Source organism: Lolium perenne, chromosome 1 (genome assembly GCF_019359855.2).
Source record: "Lolium perenne isolate Kyuss_39 chromosome 1, Kyuss_2.0, whole genome shotgun sequence".
Classification (NCBI taxonomy): domain Eukaryota; kingdom Viridiplantae; phylum Streptophyta; class Magnoliopsida; order Poales; family Poaceae; genus Lolium; species Lolium perenne.
The window spans coordinates 168,035,215-168,053,568 of NC_067244.2; the positions used below are offsets into that span (position 1 = coordinate 168,035,215).

Consider the following 18,354-nt stretch of genomic DNA (forward strand, 5'->3'; position numbering starts at 1 on the left):
ACTAACAGCACCAGCTTACCTTGAAGTATAAATTTCTCATCTAAACGACAGCCATACGCATATAAAATGTGCCGTGTCCGAAGAGGCAAACAAGTCATACTGTGTTGGCTGCAGGCCTGGAGCTTCGCCGCTCACACGTCTCGCAAGTGCAAATATCTTTTGCTGATTTCAGCTAAAAAAAGATCATTCTGATTCTTTTTTGTTCAGTCTGTCTGTCATATCTTCTGTTCAGTTTTGAGTCTCCAATGCCAGTATCGCATGCTTCAGATTCCATCATATGCATCCCTATATATGTCAAGATTGAAGAAGGTGCAAGTTGTTGTGGTGCTAGTGACGGTGGTGGGTCAATTTTTGGTCAAAATCTTTGCTGGTATATTGTTCAGTCTCAACTAGAGATACATAATCTCAGAGATATAAACTAGAACTAGCTAGATTGATGTGCTTGATTGCCTCCAAGATTTGTTTGGCTGCAAAAGATCGTCCTCTCAAGGTCATGCCCCCACACCGATCCAACGTCCAACAACGGCCCATCGCCAGCTAAAACACAAATTAACGCCCTGCCGTTTTAGGAAATCTTCTACGTAATCATTATCAGACGTCCCATCATGTGCTTCCAAGGCTTCCAGCTCTACGCCGATGTTGATTACTAGTGCATTACCAGTCCTACAAGCAAGAACAGCACAAGAGGCACCATTACTATGCTGGGTCTTATTCGGGCTCCAAAACCCAGCCGCGCAAGACTACTCTTTGCTTAGTCGCTTCTCCTCCAATCAAAGACAGAACCCTGCAACACACCAGTTACCTTCATTACCCACGCATGGTGTCAAAGACTCAATTTCGGTTAGGTACTCCCTCCTTTCATAATTTTTATCGTGATTTTAGTTTAAATTAGAATTAAAAGTACGACAAAAGTTACATAGTGAAGGAGTAATAATTAGGAGCACACACAATGCCCTTTGAGTTGTCTACATGTAACGGTAACTATCATAACCGTTTTCTGACTCGGATATGCGTAAGACATTTGTTTTGTTGTCGTCGGTGGCTGACGCAAGAATAAATTTGAGGTGTGGCGGAGTCGATAAATGAGAAAATGCAAGACCTTGTTAAATACCTCAGCAAATGAAAATTATGTGAAGTGCAATTTCAGTCGACAATAACAAGATCTGTTTCAAATCCAAAGTGCAATTTCAATTCCAAAATTTCTTTCACTATAATTGCCCTTTCTCTTCGATGCCATCTTTGTACTCACCCTAGTTGCCTCGACGGTAGCGGTATTTCCTTGCCAGGCCGGAGGCCTCGGATCTCTGCTCGTTGGCGGTTGTGGTGCCTAGCAGTCTCTCCTCCAAGCACCATCTCAAGAGCACGATCAGGAGGTTTCCGGGATTTCAGAATTTGGCAGTTGCTAGCCGGCCAGATCATATATATATTACGCGTATTTGTGCCTATGCGCGGAGACTGAAGTCTAAATTGTCACGCACAACCGAGGCGATTCATTTGCTAGTCTCCTTCGCTCGTCGAGTCGAGTTGTCGCTTCATCTTTGCTAATTCTCGTTTCTGGCGATGGAGCAAATACTGGTACGCCAGAAGCTCTTCTCGGTTTTTTGCCGCTGTCATGGGGACACCCTACTCATGGCTTGCCTCGCCTTGTCCAAACCAGCTCTTTGAGATCCAAACTTGCACTTGGTTTCGACCACGTGCATCGCCGGTCCCGTTGCGGTTAGCGTCGCCTTCGTCTTCCTGATCATCTTCTCGTTCCTGATTGCCTCTGGGTGCGGCCCGGCTCTTGCTACCTTGGGTGAGGTTGTCGAGGTTTACGAAGGGTTGCCGGTGGAGTTGAATTCCTCTGAATCTTCCCTAGATGCACCCTCGATGATCGCATATACTTGATGACGTGCTAGGTGCAAGATATTAGTAGAAACATCCGACGACGTGAGCTTAGCCCAGTGGTTTGGGTCGCAGTGGCGCACCCTAACGACCGGAGTTCGATTCCTGTCGGGGACGAATTTCGAAATTGTCGCGCCAAGTCCCGCTTCTACTATATCAAAAAAGTGTCTAGTTCCTCCTAGACACGGTTTCATTATTAGTAGAAACATCCAGGTGCAAGTTGACTTCCCTGATCTCGGATTCGATGTTGCCTATAGTTCATGGTTGACGATGTCTGTAGAGTTCACATCTTGGAGTGCTAGATCCGATGACGATTCGCTTTCATCGTCAAAGGAGACACCGTCGAGTAGATAGGCGAGATCCCCCCAACTTGTAGCAGAGTTATGGTTGTCCGTGATGTTGGTCGGCGAGTTTACCTCGCTTGATGAGCCGACAGAGGATGTCGATGTTGTTGTTGGTGCTGAACTTGCAGCCGAGGACCCGGACAAATCGGATCCTATAGGCGAGTTGTGCCCCTCGACCGAACGCGGAAGTTGAAACTTCTGATCGTCAGATCCATCCCTAGTCAAGATTGTCGAAGACCGGGAGAAGGATGAGTGGGTGTGGAAGAAAGTCAATGGAGCCGAACCGGATCTAGCCATTGATGATTGTCAAGTTATTGCTTGGTGAAGCTGAAAAAGCATCTGAATCCATGAATCCAGTGCCCAGATTTCCCACAGACGGCGCCAATTGACTGGAGTTAACCTCGGCAATGTTCGTCCATATGGAATTAGGGTTTCAGGGAAAGAGGTGCATTGGTGGTTTCATGGGCTGGTCAGACAAACAAGGTAGTCCAACAATGCATTGATTGTAAGGCAAAGTCATCGTAATACTAGAACAAATTTAGGGTTACAACAATTGCTTCGATATCTTCCCCGTTGGCTCCTCCTAGCCTTTATATAGGAGGCTAGGTATCATAGTTCAGTTCGGGTCGGTTTACAAGTAATCATACAAGGCTATGTTTTGGTCGGCTCCTAGATGGGCCTTTTCTTATTCGACACACTTAGTTCCCGGGATTGCTTCCAGTCTTCTAGCTTCATGGGCTTCTTCCCATGGTATACCCATGTCAGCCGTGGTTTCAAGACTTTGGTCATGCTTTTGCATGGTTGTTACAAACATACTTTGTTGGGGTTTCGTTGATTACATCAATGGAACCAGGGATGGCAGATCCCGGTTGATCTATAAAATGACATGGCTAGACCCGACCACCCTCGAACTTTGGGATTTGATATTGATCAACTGAATGGTTCAATTGGAGCGAAGGTAAAGGACTTACATGGTACTTCTTTAGCGGCAAAGTAACAACGAAATTGATTATGTAATCCATGCAGATATGACTGAAGCGATAGCTCCGCGGCAAGATCTTTTACTTGCCATGGCACTGTGATGTGGTTCTGTCACTGTTAGTTCTAACAACATGGAGGTCATTGACACGATGAAGGCGGGATGACACTCGCTAAGCCCTTCTGCTTGAAGAAAGTCCACTTTTGGTCCTTGAATTCTAGTGAAAGTTCACTTTTGGTCCTAGAACTTCTGTCTGGTTTAAAATGAACCTTGTACTCTCAGAATCATTCACTTTTAGTCCTTACCCCGATTGAGCTAGGCAAATATCTACCATAGGTGCCCAAAAACTCAAGGTAACGGTGCAAGAATAGAGAGACGGGACGATGTTGATAAGCAAACAAGGAGACCTTTGTGGCGCAACGCTTCACGTGAATTAGAAGGGAGGGAAATCAAGAGAGAGAATGGTTCAGGGACCCAAAGGTTTTGTTGTTTTTTGCATTGTGACGTTTGGTTTAACATCTCAGCTAGTTTGGGCTTGATCTGGTTCTAAACCAATTTGGTTGGTTCCCATTTTTTTTCTTTCCACTCCAGTAATTTGCTCAACTCAAGTGCAAAGGGATGAAAAATGAACTATTATGAGAGTTCAAGGTTCATTCTAGACTAAAAATAAATTTTGGGACTGAAAGTGAACTTTCCTAAGAGTTTAAGGATGAGAATTGGACTTTCTTCCTTCTGCTTCTCTCGTGTCATCTTCGAGCACTCTGACCTCGGGAAGCAAACAAGGTTGCACATCAATTAGCTAGCTAGGCACGTAGAGCACCTACGAGTGCTTGGTTTGATACCCCTCCTCAATGTTTAGTTCAAATCCTTTTAGATGATATAACTCTCATTGCTAGCTGATAAAACTCGCTTGAAGTTTAAAGTAAAATAAAATAACACTAGCAGAATATACGCCGCCTCTTCCCTCCAAAACCTAGTAGCTGCAGCAAGTAGTGCAAGACAGAGGAGAACCACTGGATAGGTTTTATGTGGTAGATTGACTAAGTTGGATTCTGATATTGCAAGATCTAAGTTAAGAGGAGCCGGTTCGCCCGTACGGACGGGCTCTGGCGACCGCAGCGGCGATTTTCAAATTCCAGATCTCGCCGGCGAAGTAGGGCGGCCGCCGCCGACCGGCGCGGCGTGCGGGACGGCGTCGGCTCCTGGGCGTCTCTCGGCGGGAGGCTGGGGCAAGTTCTGGGCGAAGGGCGGCCCCCTTGCGGCGGAGGAGCGGGACGCGGGGATGGACTCGGCTTCGGGGTCTGAGGAGGAGCCTTCCTCGGACGGCGCGCCTCCTCGTCGACCCTCTGCCCGGGCAACCTTGGGTGGCTTCTGGAGCGGGCTCTCGACGGCGTGGGCGGCGCTGGCCGTCGGGGTCAACGGCGGCGGCGGGCGGCTTTTGCGCCTGGTGGTAGGCGTTCACGATTTGGGAATCGTGAGCCCCTCCCGCGGGAGCGGGCGCCTCGCGCGGGGCTGGTGCACGGAGATGCGGCGGCGCGCTCCAGGCCTGGGGATCCACTCCGAGCGCTGAGGTCGTCCGGCCCCCGACGCCGGACGGCGGGGAGAAGGGTGCGACGCGGCGGGGGTCGCCGGAGGCACCGACGTCCCCAGCCTCTGGTTCTCGCTCGTGGGCCCCGGCCTCGGAAGGTGCTGGTCCTGGGCCTTGGTGTGCTCCTGGGCCGGATGGGCTGGACCAGCCTTTTCTTCTGTTGGGCCCGCCCCTTGGCGGTGGGGACAGAGAAGGAGGGGCTTCTTCCTCTGTTGGGCTGCGGGCGGCCTCGGTGGAACTGGCGGACCTGGCCCAAGCCCAGCTCCGACGCTGGCTCTGGATCCCTAAAGGATGCAGAGACCCCGATCTAGGGTTCCCTGCGAGACCTGAAGAGCGAGTGCGGCGCGGCACCACTCTCCCCTTCCGCACTCTTGTCCGAATTCCAGCTCCTTCCCCTCTCACTCGATCCTTTGCGGAGGTGGTGGCGATGGCGGGCGGGGGCAACGGAGGAGGTGGCGGCAGCGGAGGCTACGGTGGTGCGGGCGGCGATGGCCGGAAGAGGCGCTTCGACGATCACGGCGGCGGGGACTCCCGCTCCGACAACCAGGGCCGTGGTTCCGGTGGCAACGGCGGGCGGCACGGCAACAGCTACTCGGGCGGCGCCAACGACGGCTACGGGGGCGGCCGCTCTGACGGTGGCGGGCGCTCCGAGGGTGGAGGGCGCGCGGATGGCGGCGGCCGCGCTGACTTCTACGGTGGGCGCGATGACGGTGGCGGGCGCCTCGACAACGACGGCTATGGCAGGGGCCGGCAAGGTCAGGGGGGCGGCCGCTACTATGACGGCAACGGGCAGGAGGGCCCCTACAACAACAACAATGGCCGCTGGGAGGGCGGCCGGCAAGGTGAGGACCGGCGGGGCCTGCAGCAGGAGGGGCAGCGGGGCCGCGGGCAGCAGGGGCCGGCGCGTGGCGGCGGTGCCCAACACGGCAAGCCCAAGGGTGGTGTGCAGGGAGCACCCCCCCAGCCGAAGGCCAAGGGAAAGGCCAAGGCTGCCGGCGGGTCGGCGACAGTCGCGGTTGGCGGCGAATGCTTTCGCTGTGGGCAGGAGGGCCATTTCCAGGCGGACTGCGTCAATGACCCGGTCTGCATCCTCTGCAGCAAGACCGGCCATGTCTCGGCGGGCTGTCCCACGCGTGGTCGGCCGATGCTGCTGCAGTCCTATGGTCACGCCATCACGGGTGGTGGTTTCTTCAACATTGAGGTGGAGCCGCTCCAAGCTCCGGCGGAGGACGTGCAGTTTGAGGCGGTGATCCATTTCACCTCCGCACCTCTCACGGCGCTGCAGCTGTCGGACGAGCTCAAGAGCCTCCTCGACGACCTTTGGGACTGGCAGGTGACGAAGGTGTCTGATTTGGAGTTCTGCGTCAGGTTTCCGTCGAGGGAGACACTACGGATGAGCACCAGGCGCGGCAAGATTTACCTGCCTCTGAGCAAGTGCGATGTGGACATCCGTGAGGCGTTCGTGTCCCCCCGACCGGGTCCGTCCTTCCCATCTGTTTGGGTACAGATCACTGGACTGCCTGGGAGCCTGATGGTCAAGGACCGACTCATGGCGGCAATGACGATGGTCGGGCGTCCGATGGAGGTGGATGAGCTGTCCATCAAGAAGTGGAAGACGGAGCCCGTGAGGATGCGATTCCAGTGCAGGTACCCGGAGAGGGTGAAGGGGACTGTGCAGCTTTGTGTCAATGGCGAGCCGTTTACGGTGGGAATACATGCGGAGCTGGGGGCGAGGGGTGCGGGTGGCTCGGGTGGCCCACCCCGCCCGCCGGCTCCGAGAGACGACGACGACGGGGATGATCTGGAGTCCGAGGAGAGGAGCACTGATGGTGAGGCATGGAACAGGCACCGCAGGCGCGGAAATGACAAGGACAAGGAGAAGGCCAAGGGCACCGACAAGCAAGGTGGTGGCCCGGGTTCTGCCCAGCTGGCCGGGTTTGGGGGCTCGAGGAGTGCTCCACAGCTGGGGAGGGTGGCGGATCAATATGGATCCAACATCAAGACCTTCCCAAGGTTGGCCGGCTTGGGACGCTTTGCCATCCTTGCGGAGGTGGAGGACGTGGTTGACGTGGACGGCCCGGGGAAGGAGGGTGGAGGGCTGCCCCCTACCCAGCCGGACATGGTCCTGGAGGAGGGGTCGCTGGCCTCCCGGGGAGACGGTGTCCCAGGTCACGGACACGGTCGGTCCTGGGCTGGGGAGCAGCCCCTCGCTTCTGCCGGCGAGCCCGACCTGGACTTCCTCGGTGATGGAGGTGGACACGCCGGCTGCCACGGCTGTGGAGACAGGAGCGGCGGCGGGGCAGGGCTCGGGGCCTGCGCTCGACCTACATGGCGAGGTGACGGCGGCGGTCTCCCTGGTGCAGGGCAAGCGGACCAAGGTGGTACCGGTCTCGGTGAAGGGGCCGGTCAAGGCGACCAAGAAGGCGGCGGTGCCGCCGACGCCGGTGCGGAAGAGCTCGAGGACGGCGGGCGCAGCGGCGATCTCCATGATGAAGAAGGCGCAGAACATGACGGCGACGAAGAACCTGGAGCTTCCGCCGGTGACAGGTACGGACGCTGACTTCTCCATTCTTCCCTCCCTTCCCGATACACACCTCTCGTCTGTTCTGTTGGACAGCGCCATTGTGTTTGCCCCCGGCAAGGGCTCACCTCAGGAGGCTCTGCAGCTGATTAGGGCGAAAGAGCTGGCCCAGGCTTCCCTTGCGGCGCTCGCGGCGCGCAAGGAACAGGCGTCTTTGGACCGGTTGGCTAGGGAGGCCACCGATCAGGGCGCGCCATCCAGGGAGGATGCGGCTCTTGGTAGTGGTACGGATACCACACCGGAGGCCTCGGACGCGACCGGACAAGAGTCGTCGGACGAGAACCTAACACTTCACGACATTCGGGCTCGCGCAAGGGTGCGCCGCCCCCGGCTAACGGTGCGCAAGGGGCGCGGGGCGACGAGGGGCGTTCGCTCATGAGAGCCCTCATATATAATATTAGGGGGTTTGGGGAGCCAGGGAGGCGCGGACAACTCAAATCCTACCTTAGGCAGCACCGGGTTGACATTGTGGCCCTCCAAGAAACGATTAAGGCGGATTTCTCCGCTTCCGAGCTTCGTAGCTTGGAGATGGGGGGCCAATTCGGGTGGAGCTGGGTCCCGCACAGGGGGCACTGCAGGGGGCATGCTCTTGGGCTTTCGGGACGATTGCTTCGAGGTCGGTCAATGGCAGAAGGGGAACTTCTTCATCAGTGCATCGATATACCAACGTAGTAACAAACTCAAATGGTGTTTCTTCTTGGTCTATGGGCCGGCTGATCACCGTCGCTCTGATGAGTTCTTGGGGGAACTCACCCAGGCCGTGGCGGCGGCCCCATACCCGGTGGTGGTTGGGGGCGACTTCAATTTGATACGCGCGGCTAGTGACAAGAGTAACGCAAATATCTCTTGGTCCAGGGTTAGACGGTTCAATGAGGCTATCGCTACTATGGCTCTCCGGGAGGTGGAACGGGCAGGGGCCCGTTACACCTGGACGAATAAACGACTTCGCCCAACTCAGTGTGTACTAGATCGGGTTCTAGTTTCGCCGGTTTGGGAGGCGGCGTTCCCTCTTTGCTCGCTCACTACGATCACAAGGGTGGGGTCTGACCACTCCCCTCTCTTGTTTAGCAGTGGCGAGGACGCACCTATTTGCCAGTCGAGGTTCTTCTTCCAGACCTGGTGGCTCGGGGTGCCGGGGTTTGGGGACCTTCTTAGGGAGAAAATTCGCGGTTTCATTTTTGACCATGGGCCGCACCGTTGCTCGGTTGAGGCATGGCAATATGTCTCGCGGAACTCCAGGCAATTCCTCAAAGGGTGGGGGGCCAACTTGGGTAAAGAGAAGAGGGACTTCCGTACCAACCTTCTGCGCCAGGTGGAAGAGCTAGATCGGGTGGCGGATGCCAACGGTCTAGATGAGGAGGGGTGGGGCCTCCGGTACTTCCTTGAGGACCAACTCGTTGCACTAGACAGGGTGGACGAGGAATACTGGCGTCAGCGGAGTAGGACTCAGTGGACCCTGAAGGGTGACTCGTGCACCGCTTACTTCCACGCGATTGCGAATGGCCGCAAACGCAAGTGTTCTATTCCACGGCTCATCACCGAGGCGGGCGAGGTGGAGGAGCCGCGAGCCCTCATGGAGCACATCTACCAGTTCTATCAGGGCTTGATGGGGGCTAAAGGGGAAGAGCGGGTCTTTGCCCTTGGCCCTGATCTCTGGGATGCAGATCAGAAGATTTCGGACGAGGAAAACTGGGGCGTGGAGGTCGCGTTCACCGCTGAGGACCTCGATGAGGTCCTGGCTAGCATGAAACCGGACTCTGCGCCGGGACCGGACGGGCTACCGGTTCTGTTCTTTAAGCGATTCTGGGGAATCCTGCGAGAACCCATCCTCCAGATGCTGAATGATTTCGCCCTAGGGAGGGTGGACGTCGCCCGGCTTAACTTTGGGATTATCTCCTTAATTCCCAAGGTTAAAGGGGCGGAGCGGATCACGCAGTTTAGACCTATCGCTCTGATCAATGTCATTTTCAAGTTCGTGGCTAAGGCGTACGCGATTAGATTAGCACCGCTAGCTCATAGGACGGTGGACCGGAGCCAATCTGCTTTCATCAAAGGGAGATGTCTGCATGAGGGCGCTCTGGCTCTCCACGAGATTGCACATGAACTCCGAGTGGGAAAGCAAGAGGGCTTGCTTCTTAAACTTGATTTCGAGAAGGCCTATGACAGGGTCAACTGGGACTTCCTGCAGGAGATTCTCTTGCGGAAAGGTTTCTCGGCACGGGTAGTGCATCGCCTTATGCAGTTGGTCAAAGGGGGCCAAACGGCGATAAATGTGAACGGGGAAGTTGGTCCGTACTTCCGGAATGCGAGGGGCGTCCGACAAGGGGACCCACTCTCCCCGATCTTATTCGACTTCATTGTAGATGGGCTAGCGGCCATCCTGGCTAAGGCTAACCGGGCGGGACACATTGAGGGAGTGATCCCGCATCTCATCCCTGGGGGGGGTGACACATCTACAATACGCTGATGATACTTTGGTTCTGATCAAACCAACAGGCGCAGGGATTGCGAACCTCAAAGTTATCCTGTTGTGTTTCGAGAATATGTCAGGGCTGAAGATCAATTTTGATAAGAGTGAAGTGGTGGTGACCGGGGTACCACTGGAACTTCAACATCAGGTGGCCCACATGCTTAACTGCAAGCGGGGGGAATTCCCCATCAAATATTTGGGCCTACCTATCAGTGATAAGGCGCTAAGGGTAGCGGACTGGAACTTCCTGCCAGAGAAGATTGGGCACAGGGTGGACCCATGGCAGGGGTTATTCTTGGCCTCGGCAGGCAGGCTAGAGTTGACAAACTCGTGCTTGTCCAGCCTCCCGCAGTTTGCCATGAGCTTGTACATGCTTTTTGACAGCACCCATAAAGCCATGGACAGACCCAGGGCTCGCTTCTTTTGGGAAGGAGTGGGCAACAAACGCAAGTACCACATGGTGGATTGGGCTACGGTTTGTAAACCCAAAGCGTTTGGAGGATTGGGAATCCTCAACACCAAACTCATGAACATCGCTCTGATGCTCAAATGGATTTGGAAGCTGTACCAAGACGCGGATGGTCTCTGGGCGGACATCATCCGTGCTAAGTATCTTGGGGGAAGGGATCTCTTCGACGAAACGGTCCCTACCAGAGGCTCCCAATTTTGGAATTCCATTCAGAAGATTAAATGGTACTTCAAACTTGCAATCACATCTTCTTCTCCTGCCCCATCGCCAAACTCATGTGGGCTGGGGTTAGGGAACTCCTCCACTGCGACTGGAACCCCACGGGACCGGGGGAGTTCATTGCAATCGCCCAGGGGCTTTACGGCCCCCTTCGTAGGCTAGTTTGGTTCACGTTTGCTGCCATGTGTTGGACTCTTTGGAACACGCGCAACAAACTAGTCTTTGAAGGAAAGATGATCGGGAACCCAGCTGATGTTTTCTATCATATGCTCATTCATATGCAGTCCTGGAGGGTTCTGGTCAGACAGAGGGACCGGGCGATGCTGGACGCGGCGGTGGACGACGTCAGGAGGCTCTACGCGCGACTACGGGCTGAGTAGCGGAGGACCCAGGCGGCGACTTGACCAAGATCTTGCTTCAGCTTCTATCTACTTTGGTTGAGCCCGCTGAGCTGTGCCGTTCGGCTTTGTATCGTGTGGGTTGTTTGCCTTCTAGACCTGGGAGGGTCGTACTTGTGACGCCTTGGGCGTGTGGGCGTGTGTGCGTGTATGGTCTGTATAACTTTAACTTGCATGTACCGTTGCCAGGAGGGCTTTATTTATAAAGCCGGGCCGTGAGGCCTTCTGTTTAAAAGTTAAGAGGAGCCGACTCTATTGTACATGTGTGCCACTATCTTTTGCTAGATTGCATGCATTGAAGGTCTAAACCTTTCTACCGAGGTTGTTAGGGGAAGAGTTATAAGTGAGATTTTGAAACCGATACTCAAATCTAAGGCTGAAGTATACTCTGAATTCTTTTTATACTAAGTACCGCCAGCTAGCACCTAGCAGCAATGCATACAGAGCAGGTCAACAACACAAGCAAGCAGTTTGATCGTAAGCAGTGCTCACCATTTATTTAATTGTACACGCATTCAACAATTGAGCTCACCATTTATTCAATTGTTAAGGTGGGGATCCTCCCCCCTCGTGAAAGCTTCAATTTATCGATCCATGAGTAATTCTGTTCAAGTATGTGGTGCAATAATTAACCACCAGCAAATCAGACCTGCAACTTGAAATTTAGATCTTTCTGAATATTGCATTCATCGAGACATGTCTGCTATCTAGTCGCAGCTATGGTTAGCTGATGTATTGTGATCGTCGCCCATCACATGGTACCATCGCACTGGCATTTTTTCTGAAGCTCCGCCACTGCCCAGCTATGTTACGTTGTTTTGTGTGATAGGTAAAACTTGGATGTAACAACTTTGGGTATGTCAGAAAACTATGAATCAGGTAAACATTGACATAAATCGATAGCCATACGGTCAAAACTCGAACTCACTCTAAAATGCAATGAAATTAAACGATATTCAGCTTCCTCCTAAGCGTGCTGACGGGGCAGCCCAGACTGACCTGATTTTTCAGTTCATTGTCTTAATTCTACAGAATCCATTCCGAAAATTCTATGTTGGCAAACATCTGAATTATCAAGAAACTAAAACAAATTGATCTTAGACATTCGATAAGTCGGCAAGAGAACCTAATAGACATCTAATATGCAGTCTGATCTCTCCTTCATTCCAATAGGCACATTATGTCTCAGAGTTCACTTGAACAGGACTTATGTTTTGAAGTTGCTGCTACCTTTTTCAGAATTAAGCGCGAAAACAAAAATTATCACCAAGATTCTTACATAGTTGCATGGTTCCTAGCTAACATAAATGTTTGACCTTCAGGTAGTCGATAATGTAGACGTACCGAATCAGCTAAAGAGAGCGAAAGGAACATAATTCGATTCAAACCCTAGTATATTTTCACCACGGCATGGTGCACATGATTCAAGCGTCAAACTTCTGGTGTTGAGAGCAAGCACAAACGCTTCTGGATCGAACAAGCTCATCTTGGCGAGGATGTAAACGGTATGGTCATCATTCAGGCTCAGGGTGGGGCCACCGCTCATAAGTTTCTCCAATTTGAGCTTATTGTCCTCATTCACCATCTCAGGCAGCAGATGCCGGAAACTCGGGTCGGTGACCACAATGTCGGACGTATCAAACGTGAGGCCCTCATTCCAAACATCTGAAGAGATGGATCTGGTCCATATGGTAGCCATCCAACCTTCATCGTCCCGTCGCTTCACGTTGAAGACGGGACCTCTGTGATACTTGAGCTCGATGAACTTGATCACACCATTGTATATAGTCATATGTGGAAACGGCCGGATGTTGATTTCTGCTATATAGTCCAAGTAGAACTTGTTGAGTGGCACCGGGACGAAGCGGATAGTAGGATTCGTATCCAGCACATTGCATAGAACAGCCCCCGTCCAGAGATTAATCCAGCCTATCAGCCCAGATCCTGCATATACCACGCTTGTGGCATCATATGTTGCTACCAACTTATTCCTGGTGTCCTCCGTTTCTTCCTCGGCAATGCAGGCCACCTGAGCGGACCACGCTCTCGTGTCGGAGCGGTAGATGTGCAGAGTGTGGTGGTTTTGATCCTCGAGCATGAAGTGATCTATGTCGGGAAACACCACGGCAAAGTCGTCGCTGCCGTCGCAGACGGGCAAGACGGCAACCATGTTCAGCTGATAATCAGTTGGGTAAGGCCTGGGCAGAAGGTGGAGGGATGCAGAACCTCCGCCTGTCCTGTAAACGAAATAGTCATTGAAGATAGAGAAGGGGATATCCAGAAGTGCTAAGAGCATCTCCAACAGACGCGCTAAAAGACCCGCGCGGTAAAAAAACCGCCGGTTTGCCGCGCGCGGGCGCTGCCGCGCTGCTCCAGCAGAGACGGGAAAAAGGCGCGCGCGCTAAAAAATTTGCCGCCCGCGCGCTTTCGCGCTATCCCGCGCGGGAAACTTGCCACGTGCGATAGCGCGCGCGGTATAAACACGCCACGCGCGAGCGCGGGCAACTGTCACTTCCTCCACGCGTCTCTCTCCCTCCTCGTCTCTCTCCCTCCCGCGCCGCTCCACCTCCGGCCGCTCCGCCTCCTCCCGCGCCGCTCCACCTCCGTCCGCGAGATGCCTCCGCGCCGCCGCCCCTCCTCCGGCTACCACGGCGTCCGGGCGCGGCCGAGCGGCCGGTTCGACGCGGAAATCCGCTCCGGCGAGGAGCGGATCCGCCTCGGCACCTTCGACACCGCGCACGAGGCGGCGCGGGCGTACGACGCCGTCGCGTGGCGGCTCGGCCGCTCGCGTCGGTCGATGAACTTCGACAATGTCTTCACGCGCGAGCAGGCGGAGATGCTGGCGCCGCCGTCGCCGATGATCACGCGCGAACAGCAGCGCCGCCATCGGGAGCTGGAGCAGCGCCTCCCCATCGCCGAGCGCGTCGAATGGGCGCGGCGCTTCCCCGAGGACGTCGCCGCCACGGAGGCCTTCTACGCGCAGAAGGAGGAGGACAAGGCGGCGATGAAAGCGAAGAAGAAGGCGAGCCGCGAGAAGCGCCGCGCCGAGTCCGCGGCGAGGAAGAAGGCGAGGACCGACGCGGCGGCGAGGAGGAAGGAGGAAAGGAAGAACACCGCAGGGCCGTCGACCGTCGTCCTCTCGTCCTCCTCCGACTTCCAGTACACGACGACGTCGACGCCGGTGTCGGACACGACACTGAGCAGCTCCGACTTCGACTGGGAGTCCGACGACCAGTCCGAGTAGTAGTTTTATTTAGTATTTTCGTTTAAATGCCGCATTGTATCGTCGCACTTTAAATATATTCGTATTTTCGATCAAATTTCATAGTTTGTTTGATGAATTTAAAAAAAAGGGTCGAATTAGCAGTTTGTGACGCGCGCGCTGCAAAATAGCGCCTCTGGCGAAGGTGCGTTTTTCGCACACCAACGCGCGCTGCAAAATATAGCCTCCGCCCGGGGCAAATTCGCTATGCCGCGCGCGAGCGGTATACAGCGCGCCCAATCGCCGGTATAGCGCGAGATTTTACAGCGCCTGTTGGAGATGCTCTAAACCTCCCGACGCAGCGACAATAAAAGGCTCTTCCGCCCAAGGACTGTCGTGGCCCCGGACGAAGCAGTGCGAGAGGGCTGGCGGGTCACTGATTTGGAAGGACACCTCGAAGGAGAGGCCCTGGCTACTCTCGGTTCTAGCAGAATTTTGGTTTTGATGACAGTCACCGATACAACAAGTCGGATGCAAGAGGATCTCGGGACTGCGGACACGCAGGGGCACGGTAGAATAGCGGGAGGGCGGTGACGAAGAAGACATGGATGTGAAGGGGGCAGGCGGCTGAGGGCGAGGGCGAGGGCGCCGAGGAAGAAGACGGATCGGGAGTTGGCGGTGGGCGGAAGAGATTGGGAATTAGGGATTCGGACAGATGATGGCTTTCGAGTCGATCTTATTACGGCCAAAGGAGGGTTATGTTCGGTTTTTGTTTTGTTTGCGGAAGTGCTGCGCGAAGGACGTTGTGTGTCCGAACGATGTACGGCAGAGCATCCTACGGCCGCGCCCGACGATGGCGCCCACCGCGCCTCCTCCGCCTGAGGCGCCGGCGTCACCTCCAGCCGACACGCCGGCCTTCTCCACGTCCGCGGCGGCGGGGGCGTCCGCGGTGGCGCCGCTCATGGCGTCGTACTGTGCTGGTCGGAAGTCGGAACGTCGAACGTATGAGAGCGAGGTTTCTTGGGATTTGGAGTGGAGATACGGGATGGAATTGGTTCAGTTCAGTTGATCGATCGGTTTGGTGCCTGCTGGCTGCTGGCAAGGTGTTATACAGCGAGGCGAGGCGACTAGGCGAGCAGTGCGCGCCATTTTGGGCCGGCAAAGGATGTTCTGCACCACAGCATCTCCAGCGGGCGCGACGCAAATGGATGCTGAGCGACCGTTTTTGTCCGCCTTGACCGGAAATACGTCTGAGGCCTACTCCAGCGGGGCGACGCAAAGTGACCGGGCCGTCCGCGGAGACGCAAACCTGGCCCAAATATGCGCCAGGTTTACGTCTCCGCGGACGCTCGGCGGTCGCTTGGAGCGTCCTCCATTTCTTACCCGGTCCCGCATGTAAGGGACATCGAAATCGACCGCTTCGATTTGCTTCTTGTTCCCCTTCTTTCCTGCCCTAGTGCGACGCCACCACCCCAACCCCACCCGTCGCCGTCCGGCCGCAGCGCCGTAGTAGTCGCCGTCGGCTCCGTTCTTGCCGCGCGGGAGAGCAGGAGGGTGCTCCGCCGCGTACCTGCCGGTTGTTTTCGGGCGAAACGCTCCCGGTTGCGCCGCCCTTCCGCGCCGCCCACGACATGTTCGGTCAATTGCGTCGGTAGGTTTCTTACTCGTGTTTTCGGCCCTATCGTGCGTGGCCATTGATCCGCAGTTTGTACCCACGCAGATGGACATGTGGCAGATGTTGGATAAGTTTCGCGCGGAGGTTGTCGACTCCTCTTCCGACGAGGAGTCCGATCAGTCGACGCAGACTTGGTGTGGAGCGCGGATTTGGTGTGCTCCAAGCTCGGTGGGCAATTGTCCGTCACCCGGCAAGAACATGGTCGCTGAAGACCATGCATGAGGTGATGACATGCTGCGTGATCATGGACAACATGATCATTGAGAACGAGCGTCCCGATGGCCGCAATGAGAACCAATGGAATTTCCAATGTGAGCTGGTTGCGCCACTTCCTGGAGCTTCATCTTGGCAGGACTATCTACATAGGAATGTAGAAGTCACTGACGAGAACGTCTCCAAACAGCTGCAACCGGATCTGATTGAGCATCAGTGGACATTGGCTGGCCATGAAGATCATGCCTAGAGAAATACTATCTTATTTTCATGTTGACTTTTAAATGTAATAACTATGACTTTGTTGATTTTCTTATTTTGTTGTTTGGAAACTTCATAAATTGATGCAAACGCGAAAATACGTCGGCCCGCTGGAGCCACCCCTAGGGGCAAACGGACGCGCGGACAAAAACGGTCTGTGAAGCGTCCGCCGCGCGATGCAAACAGACATTTCGAACGTCCGAAATGCGTCGCGCCGCTGGAGATGCCCTTAAGAAAATGCAACTTCATCTGACTAACAGGGCAAATCCTATACACCGACCAGGTCGATATGTACGTTACACCCCTGGTCGGGTATAGGGCCCGGCCCATTTCGGCCTTTATCTTCTTTTTCTGTTTTCTGTTTATTTTTTCTCTTTCTTTTTTGTTTCTTTTTCCTTTTTTTGTTTCTTTTTTCCTTTTACTTTTTTTCCAAATTTCTAAAACGTTCAAATTTAAAAAATGTTCAATTTTGAAAACTGTTCAAACTTTAAAATTGTTCAAAACTAAAAAATGTTTAAATTTGAAAAATGTTCAAATCTAAAAATTGTTCAAAGTTAAAAAATTGTTCACATTCGAAAAATGTTCATCTTCGAAAAATGTTCATATTCTAAAAATGTTCAAATTTAAAATATGTTCATGTTCGTAAAATGTTTAAATTTTAAAGAAAATTCCAAAAATGTTCAAATTTAAAAAATGTTTAATTTCTGAATTTTTTCAAAAAATTGTTTTTCGAAAACTATATTTTTAAAAAAGTCATAAAATTAAAACATTCGGATTTTAAAACAAACGGATTTTAGAAATATTTCTGCTTTTTTAAAATGAAAATATATAAACAGAAACGAAAAAAGAGTAAGAAAATTACCTGATGGGCCGCGGCCCACTATACAACCGCCGGGCCGGGGGGTGTGCGGCACCCCATCCGCACCGACCAGTTCGATGTATAGCACCTCCCGACTAACAGCACCAGCTTACCTTGAAGTATAAATTTCTCATCTAAACGACATCCATACGCATACAAAATGTTGGCGTGTCCGAAGAGGCAAACAAGTCATATTGTGTTGACTGCAACTTCGCCGCTCACACGTCTCGCAAGCGCAAAGATGATTTCATCTGAAAAAAGATCATTCTGATTCATTCTTTTTTCTTCAGTCAGTCTGTCATATCTTTTGATTCAGTTTTATGTCTCCAATGCCTGTATCGCATGCTTCAGTTTCCATCATATGCATCCCTATAGATGTCAGGATTGAAGAGGGTGCAAGTTGTTGTGGTGCTAGTGATGGTGGTGGGTCAATTTTTGGTCAAAATCTTTGCTTATATATTGTTCAGTTGCAACTAGAGATACATAATCTCATAGATATAAACTAGAACTAGCTAGATTGGTGTGCTTGATCGTCTCCAAGGTTTGTTTGGCCCCAAAAGATAGTCCCCTCAAGGTCATGCCCCCACGCTGATCCAACGTCCATCGCCAGCTAAAACACAAATTAACGCCCTGTCGTTTCACGAAATCTGCTCCGTAATCATTATCAGACGTCCCATCATGTGCTTCCAAGGTTTCCAGCTCTGCACCGATGTTGGTTACTAGTGCATTCCCAGTCCTACAAGCAAGAACAGCACAGGAAGCACCATTACTGTGCTGGGTCTTATTCGGGGTCCAAAACCCAACGGCACAAGACAACTCTTTACTTAGCCACTTCTCCTCCAATTGAAGACAGAATCCTCCAACACACCATGCGGCTACCTTTCATTACCCACGCGTGGCGTCAAAGACTCAATTTCTGATGAGGACATCCCTACCTCACTACTACCTCCGTCATTACAAGAAGATGATCCTGCTGTGAATCTCAAGTCCAATGAAGTCAGGATTGGACCAATGACACGAGCTCGTGCGAAGCTACTTAAACAACAGGTGAACTTGTTTCTAAATGATACTTTGATCGATGGGAACTTTATACTGCTTAAGTCGTATTACTTATGTATGATCAGGTATGAAGAGGAACCAAGCATCGCACGAGTAGGAGATGAGCAGCTGGACCAGAAGATGGACATGAAGCTGGACATGGAGCTAGACGTG

General features: G+C 53.2%; 1 protein-coding gene across 1 annotated transcript; it reads left to right on the forward strand.

Moving 5' to 3' along the window:
* Nucleotides 1-5,222: 5,222 nt before the first annotated feature.
* On the forward strand, nt 5,223-11,162 carry LOC127312056 (uncharacterized). Its single transcript, XM_051342535.2, has 2 exons — nt 5,223-7,342; nt 10,819-11,162. The coding sequence occupies exons 1-2, from the start codon at nt 5,223-5,225 to the stop codon at nt 10,973-10,975; spliced, it is 2,277 nt and encodes a 758-aa protein (XP_051198495.2). The 3' UTR covers nt 10,976-11,162.
* The last annotated feature ends 7,192 nt before the right edge of the window (nt 11,163-18,354 follow it).